The sequence below is a fragment of the Lagopus leucura genome, unplaced genomic scaffold, assembly GCF_019238085.1.
Source record: "Lagopus leucura isolate 7727_CA_CO unplaced genomic scaffold, USGS_WTPT01 58938-0_obj-0_obj, whole genome shotgun sequence".
NCBI classification, from domain to species: domain Eukaryota; kingdom Metazoa; phylum Chordata; class Aves; order Galliformes; family Phasianidae; genus Lagopus; species Lagopus leucura.
In genome coordinates, this window is record NW_024962856.1 from 6354 (window position 1) to 14232 (window position 7879).

General features: G+C 56.8%; 1 protein-coding gene across 2 annotated transcripts in view; it reads left to right on the top strand.

Moving 5' to 3' along the window:
* The window catches only part of LOC122190873 (protocadherin-16-like), a 6323-nt gene extending 343 nt beyond the window's left edge, over positions 1–5980 (top strand). Inside the window, exons 1-2 of one of the 2 annotated variants that reach the window (XM_042890991.1) lie at positions 3881–4010; positions 4106–5980. In XM_042890991.1, the coding sequence (XP_042746925.1) occupies positions 4163–5431 (1269 nt within the window). In that variant the 5' untranslated portion in view covers positions 3881–4010; positions 4106–4162 and the 3' untranslated portion in view covers positions 5432–5980. Of the gene's footprint in view, positions 1–3880; positions 4011–4105 lie in introns of those variants that run through there. The other variant, XM_042890990.1, reaches the window with a different exon arrangement.
* The last annotated feature ends 1899 nt before the right edge of the window (positions 5981–7879 follow it).

Genomic DNA, 7879 nt, shown 5'->3' on the forward strand with positions numbered 1-7879 from the left:
GGGGGGGGGGGGCTGGGGGGTGCGCCCGCGGCGGCGCAGCACCGCGGATCCACGGCTGGATCGGCCGATCAGCCTCGCCCGCTGCCCGACGACACTGAGGCCGGCGCTGGGAGCGGGACGGTGCGGGAACGGGAGCGGCGCCGGGACGGGGAGCCGCAGGGCTGAGCCGGCGCTGGGCGGGCGTTCGGCGGTCGCGGCGGAGGAGCCGCGGAGGCGCCGGGCGGGGGCTGCGGGCCCGAGCGGAGCGGGGGCTGGGGCGGGCGGTGTGCTGGAACGGAGGCTGCGGCGTGCGGGGGGAGACCCGGGGAGAGCCCCGGAACGGCGGTGTGCGCGGGCACCGGGAGCGCCGGGAGGAAGGGACGCCTCGTGTCTGGGCAGCCCCGAAAGGCAGGGAGCCCCAGCAGCCGCCGGGGGAGACGGCCGGGAGCCCCGAGAGATGGAGAGCCCCAAGGACAGCCGGGGAGCGCCGAGGGCCGGGCAGCCCGACGGCCAGAGAGCCTCGACACCCCGGGACGGCTGTGCAGTGGGCACGCAGCGTGGCAGGGCACAGCCAGTGCTGAGATGCTTGTGGGCCGGGACTGTGGGAACTGGCTTTTGCGTGAGGAGCTTTTATTAGAGCTTCCTTTGTAGGAATAATGTTTTCAGAGACAGGATAGCCTGAAGGAAGCCCTCGTGTGGCACAGGAATTGAATCCATGGGATGAAGTGGAGCTTGACTGCATCCTTAGAGAATGGCTACCACTGCTGGTCACTGCTTGTTTTGATGTTAGAAGGAGATTAGACTGTGTGGCAACTGTGGAAGTGAGCAATAGAGATGCTGGTGTTGCAGATGCAGGTGTAAGGAGATAGGGCCGGGAGGCATGGAGGTGGCTCAGGTCATAACGGACAGCAGAGGTTGAAAGTTTTCAGACTAGGGCTGCACTGCAGGCAAGGCTGGACCGTGCTTGGCTTTGGGAAAATCTGGAAGTCTTGAGAGAGATCTGCATGGATGTAGAACAGGAGAGCATATTCCAGCACAGCGAGTGGTGCCCTGCAAAGATGAAATGGGATTCTATGTCCCTCCTGATGTGGAGTCTTAAAAACATCACTGGATGAGTCATGGCCCCTCGTGAAGTTTTGGGTATGGCATCAGCAGCGTGTGCAGCTTTGAGCTTTGATGGAGCTTTTGCACAACAAGCACTCTGACATCTGTTTGTGGCATGCAGAGTGGGTGCCGTCTTTCCAGCTTCTCTGCCAGTGCCGGGGTGGGCCTGCTTTCCCTTCTCCGTGGCCGACATGAGAAGCAGTGCCACTGGCAGGCTTGCAAGCAGGGGATTCTGCTTCAGTCCTTCTGTAGTTCCTTATGCATTTTTTCTAAACAAGGCTCATCTCCTAAGTGTAGTCTCGGCTCCCCTGATGCCTGGGCACATCAGCCAGGCCTGGAAACACCTCTGTGCATTGCAGCACCCTTCCTGTCGACCCCCTTACTGTGGCTCTGGACCCCAGCCTCCTCTCCGGACAGACTGTGATACTCACCACCGTTCCTTCAGAGGCTCTTGCTGCCATTTGTTACTAGGAAACTCAGTGCCCGGTAGTGGGAGGGACGGGAGGGGAGCAGGGCAGTCCGGCTCACATTACACAGGCTGGGCCTGGACCACTCAAGCCAGCCCCTCGCACTGAGCTATCTGCTAATTGGAAGCAGCTGTTCGATTTGGTGACTCTGCATCAACTGAGGTTACCGCTGTCTTCCTTGCTGTCCCAACCCTGCAAGTCCCATAGGAGTAAAGGGCTGCCGGTACCCCGGGGGCCTTCTGCCCATCCTGGACCTGTGCAGTCTGGCAAGCAGGCAGTCGCGTCTCTTTCCCAGGAGGCAGCAAAGCTCTGACTGCATCCAGGAAGGAGGGAAAGGGAGAAGTTTGCGCTCATTTCATCACCCCAGAAACCTGACTTGGTGTTACTGCGTTGCCCCAGTGCTCTCAGCTGCTCTTCACACCCCCCATTCACGTTCCCAGTTTCCCCGTCCCCACAGCAGCAGTCCACAAAGCCTTGCTGCTCTCCCTTCTTCTTTCCAAGAGTGACATCAGTAATCAAACCAGGGCAGGTTCTTTTCCCCATATCTGTGCCCTTACCTGTGCCAGGCGCTACTCAAGACGTTTCAGCCTTATCCCATCCTCAGCCACTGAGATCCCCTCGCTGCATCCCTCTTTTTGTTACTCTGTTTTTTCTACTCTCCTTTTACGTAAGTTTTCATTTACCCACCTGCCAGGGCTTTGAGCTCTGCCCTGTACCTTCCCATGACCCAAGCGTCCAAGTTACAGTTAGGATGATGCAGTTGCATCACAGAAGCAAATTTGGATCCCGTTCTCCCAATTCTAGATGCACGTAATTGTTCTGGGGAAGTTTCATTAACTCCCAAGAGGAAGAGCGATGGACTTGGCTAGGACCACTGAACTGGTGCAGCTCACCAGCTAGCAGTCCTCAAGAACGTGTAACTTCTTTGACCTTCTGTTCCTGAGAGATGATGAGGATTCGTGTTTGCTAGGTGCAAGAGCAGCATGTGGCATTGCTTGCACAGGCATCAGGCACTGGCGGTGTGCACGGGTTTCCAGTTCCTGTAGCCCACTGAGGTAAACATTCTTTTATACGTAGGAAACACTTTTTTAGACTTTTATTTCTGTCACCAACCCACAATTTCTGCAAGAAAAATCAACCTAACAGTTGTCCTGAGGTGGGAAAGAGGGCCAACAAATAATGGTACCACATCTCTCAGGAAGGGCTGGCGCTGCTGTAGAGCTCTGCAGACCAAAGGTTGCCATTTGTAGTCCCCAAACTCGGCAGCACGAGCCACCTCTGTCCCCAAAGGCAGGGAGGTTCTGGCGTCCTGCATCTGCCATGAGCTGCTCCTGAGCGTGGTTATGGGACCAGCAGCAAATGCTTTCAAGAGAGTCCAAGTGTGAGCTCATGCTGCCGCCATCCCTGCAGACCACTGAGCCTCGTTTACCGGCGGCTCGGAGCGGCACTGGGGCTGGTGTTGTGCACGAGCACTTTGACTGCTGAGTTGCTCTGGCTGCTTGCAGGGAGGGCGGGCAGAGCCCTGGGGGGGCTCACAGCCTTTGGGTGCCGCACGTATGGCCAGCGTGTCCAGCAGCGCTGCGGCTGCACGGAGCCGCTCCTCCCTTCTTGTCCCTCCCCCACTGCTGCAGTGAAATGAAGCTACAGCAGGGGGAAATGGAGTGAAGGAGCCAGAACGAACGAGGAGCAGCGAGAAGGAGACAAAGGAGGAGAGCGAGCAGTGGAGAGTGGGACGGGGAAGGAGCCAGGGCAGCTGGCAGTTCAGAGGGAGTTGCTGCGTTCCTGCTGTGCCACCACCACCCTCCATGGTACCAGCTTGGGGCATCCCCAGATCTCCTTTCCTGGCTGAACAATGGGCCCTGTCTGCCCTGTGAGGACAGGGTTTTATCTTGGGCATTCCCGGCTGTGGGTCTGTCCTTTGCAATAGAGCCATTCTGATTTATTGTGCTCTGGATGTAAGCCCATTCCAGTTCTGCTGCACCCCACCAGGGACACCCGATTTGCACTTCGCATTTTTTGTGAACCTAAATCCCTGTGGTCATGAAAAGCAAGCTACTGGGGAAGGGGGGTTCGGCAGGGTCACTTGTTGGGATCGCTCCCAGTTTTAAGACCATATTTTTCAGGATAGAGAGGTGCTAGGCTGCTGCTTGTCCAAAAATCTCTGAGGTCTTGCAGACACTGTTTCTCAGCTTTGCAGGAAGCATTCAGCTGTTAAAGGCACAGGAACCAGCTGGCTCCGGTGTTGCCAGGAAGGCTGCTAGTTGGGAAGGATACTTGGCTGTGTGGGAAAAAAAACGATGTGACAGAGTACCAGCTGGTAATACCAGCACATGGCCAGGTCTGCTCTGCCTGGTGACGTTCGGTGCTGGCCTAGGGCTTCATTCCCTTTCCTTCACACCCTTTGCTCTAACAAGTTTTCGACTCATGAGGGATAAGTGATACAGAGCAACCAAGCGGAAGGTACCTGGCAGGCTCTCCCTCCCCACGTTCTTATTCTGTCCTTCGTTTGCTGCTCTCTCTCTTAACCAGCTTCCTCTGGTTTGCATTCCTTGCAGGATTAAAGAGTGCTGCAAAGAAGATCAAGCAACCTTCTGCTCTGCAAGTTACTAGCAATGGAGCAGATGAAAGGGTCGGCCATGCTTCTGTTGGAGCTGCTAATCCTTGGGGGCCTGAGAGCAGAGAAGGGCTCTGCTGTCCTGGGCACCCTGGATCTACAAATAGATGAGGAGCAGCCAGCAGGCACCATCATTGGGGACATCAGTGCTGGCCTGCCCCCTGGCACCAGTGCCTACATGTACTTCATATCAGCGCAGGAGGGCAGTGGCGTTGCCACTGACTTGTGGATAGATGAGAACAGGGGCATCATCAAAACAGCCCGCGTCCTTGACCGAGAGACCCGGGACCGTTACAGCTTCATAGCTGTTACCCCCGAGGGCATCACAGTGGAAGTGAATATCCAAGTTAATGACATCAACGACCACGCTCCAGCCTTTCCCAAGCAACACAGCACTTTCCAGATCCCAGAGCACACACCTGTTGGCAGCAGATTTCCCTTGGACCCAGCCTTTGATGCTGACAGTGGCCTGCTCAATACCCAAGGCTACGTGATCAAGGGTGACAATGTGGGGCAGGCCTTCCGTCTGGAAACACGGCGAGGACCCAATGGGGTCCTGTATTTGGACCTGGTGGTCAGCAACGTCTTGGATCGGGAGAACCGTTCGTCGTACTCCCTGGTGCTGGAAGCCTACGATGGGGGCTCTCCTCCCAGGAGCAGCCAAATGACGTTGGATGTGTCCGTGCAGGACATCAACGACAACGCTCCCACCTTCAACCAGAGCCGCTATCATACTCTCATATCAGAGAATTTGAAACCTGGCAGTAGCATCCTGCAGGTCTTCGCATCCGACGCGGATGAAGGAGACAACGGTGATGTGATTTATGAGATCAACCGGCGACAGAGTGATCCTGACCAGTACTTCACCATCGACTCCCGAACTGGAGTCATCAAACTCAACAAGGGTCTGGACTACGAAGTCAGGAAGGTGCACGAGCTGGTGGTGCAGGCACGGGACAGGGCTGTCCACCCTGAGGTCACCACAGCCTTTGTCACTATCCACGTGCGCGACTACAATGACAACCAGCCCACCATGACCATCATCTTTCTGAGCGAAGATGGCTCCCCTCAGATCTCTGAGGGAGCCCAGCCCGGTCAGTATGTGGCACGCATCTCTGTTTCTGACCCAGATTATGGAGAGTACTCCAATGTCAATGTCACCCTGGAGGGGGGGGGATGGCAAGTTTGCCCTCACTACGAAGGACAACATCATCTACCTTATCTGTGTGGACCAGCTTCTGGATCGGGAGGAAAGAGACTCCTATGATTTGCGAGTGACAGCGACTGATTCGGGAACACCTCCGCTCCGAGCAGAATCAACCTTTGTGCTGCAGGTGATAGATATCAATGACAACCCTCCACTCTTTGACCAGCAGGAGTACAAACAGAGCATCCCTGAGGTTGTGTACCCAGGCAGCTTTGTCCTGCAAGTGACCGCTCGAGACAAAGACCAGGGTCCCAACGGGGAGGTGCAGTACAGCATCGTGCACAGCCAAGACACCCATTCCAGCTGGTTTGCCATTGACCCTGCCACAGGTATCATCACCACTGCTGCCCCACTGGATTACGAGAAGGATCCTCAGCCTCAGCTGACAGTGCTGGCCACAGACAGGGGAACCCCTGCCCTCTCTTCTTCAGCTGTGGTGCTTGTGGCCCTGCAGGACGTCAATGACAACGAGCCGGTGTTCAGGAGTAATTTCTACAACGTGTCCCTGAAGGAGAACACCCCGGTCGGTACCTGCTTCCTACAGGTAGGTACAGCTGTCAGGAGCTGAGCTTGAGGAGGGCACAGACAGGGCCGTGAGAGGTTGGAGATGAGAAGGATGGTTGCGCAGATTTCATGGCTTCGACAGGCAGAGAGCTGTTCCCTCACCGTGAGCAGGAAGCTGGCAGAGCACTGTTACACATCTGCATGCTGGGGGGTGCCTTTGATGCCAGAGGCAGATCTCAAGGAGTCCCTTTGTGCAAAGCACTGCGTCGAGCTCAGCTCACATGGTGACCTGCTCTGCCAGGCATTGCTTGCACAAGAGCAGAGCTGTCCTTGTCAGCCTGGAGTACCAGCAACAGTGCTGAGGAGCAAGGTCAGGCCTCGAAGCTGCTTGTGGCAGGACTGGTAACTTCTCTCTCCCTCTGGTGATGGACAGCAGCACTAGTTATACGTGACTGCTGCTGTTATATTACTTCAGAAGCAGCATCTTTGGGATTTGAGCTGAGAGGCACGTGCTACATCAGTCTCTGTGTAGTGAGTCCTGAGGGGGGTTGCTGCCCCTCTGTTAGCTCTCATGGGGGCTCAGCTGTGCCGTCTATTCCATCAGCGTGACCCTGCAGGCTCTGTCTGGGCAGCACAAGGTCTGTCCCTATGGGACAGGTGGGGCCAGAGCCATGCTGGGACAGAGGTCAGGAGGAAGCTGAGGATGGCAATGGGCTCTGGGACAGGGCAGGAGCGGTGTTGCCCTGGGGGACATGGAGGCCTCAGGTGCTTGCGGGGACAACTCAGCTGCGGCGGCTCCGGCAGAGGCCCCTCTCGTTCTCAGTGCCATCCTGCTCAGTGCTGCTTACTGCAAGGCAGGAAGGCATTCTGGAAATATCGCCGGCACTGAAGGCTGGGTTTCTGGCTGCAAGAGCGAGGACAGGCAGGAGGGAGGTGGGAAGACGTGAGACGGTGGGGATGCCATGAAGATGCTGGTAGGGCCACAGGGCTGTGCCGTGCTGAGACGCCGTGCGGCAGTGAAGCCATCCTGGCCTGCACAGCACAGTGCAGGGAGGCACCCGTCCAGCAGCCGGCAGGGACTGGGGGGTTGGACAGGTTTCGATGGTCTTGGCTTGGCCCTCATGTTTCATTTGGAAACGGTGCATCTGGGCCGAGCGCAGGTACCTCCCTCGTGGCCTCAGCATAAAGCAAACAGCGCACACATCTGCTGCTGCTTCCTCTGGGCCGGGAAATGTGAGAGGATGGGAAAGGAGGCCAGCCAGGCTGCCGACTCAGCACCAGGCCCCAGCAGGCTCAGGCCAGGCTGAGGAGCTGGCAGAGCTGGGAGCCAAGGAGCCACGGCCTGAGCTGCCCAGTCCAGCCACCCCTGCCAGGAACTGGAGGGCTTCCGTGGGCTCTTTGGGGTGCACAGCAGCCAGCAGCTGGTGCCACATTTCATAGGTCACACGTCAGGTGTGCAGCCCCACAGACCCTCTGTTCCCACTGCTTGACTTCATCTCTCCGTGACTTCCAGGCATCAGGGCTCATCTTGTCTGAGGGTCCAGACCTGCATAATGCTAATGAGAGCCCAGGCCTTGCTGACACGTCCTGCAGGACAAAAGCAGCTGCTAAGGCTGACCCAGAACAGAAAGGGTTTTGGTCTCCATCAGACCATCAAGTTTCTAATCGAGAAACCATGGGAGAACCAGTTCCATTTTTGGATATTGACATCTGCTCTGTGTGGGCAGGACAGAATGACAGGGAGGTGGGGACACCACGTAACTGACCAGGGTACCGCTGCAGATCTCCTGCATCCCAGCAACATCCCATTCTCCCCACCACGGTGTTCTCTGTGTTTGATGTACAAACAGGGCTGAGCAGAGCAGGTTGCTGGCCTGAGCACCTGAGAAAGAATCACACAGAATCACACAGAATGGCCAAGGTTGAAAGGGACCTCAAGGATCATGAATCTCCAACCCCCCACCAGATGCAGGGCCACCAACCTCCACGTTTAATACTAGACCA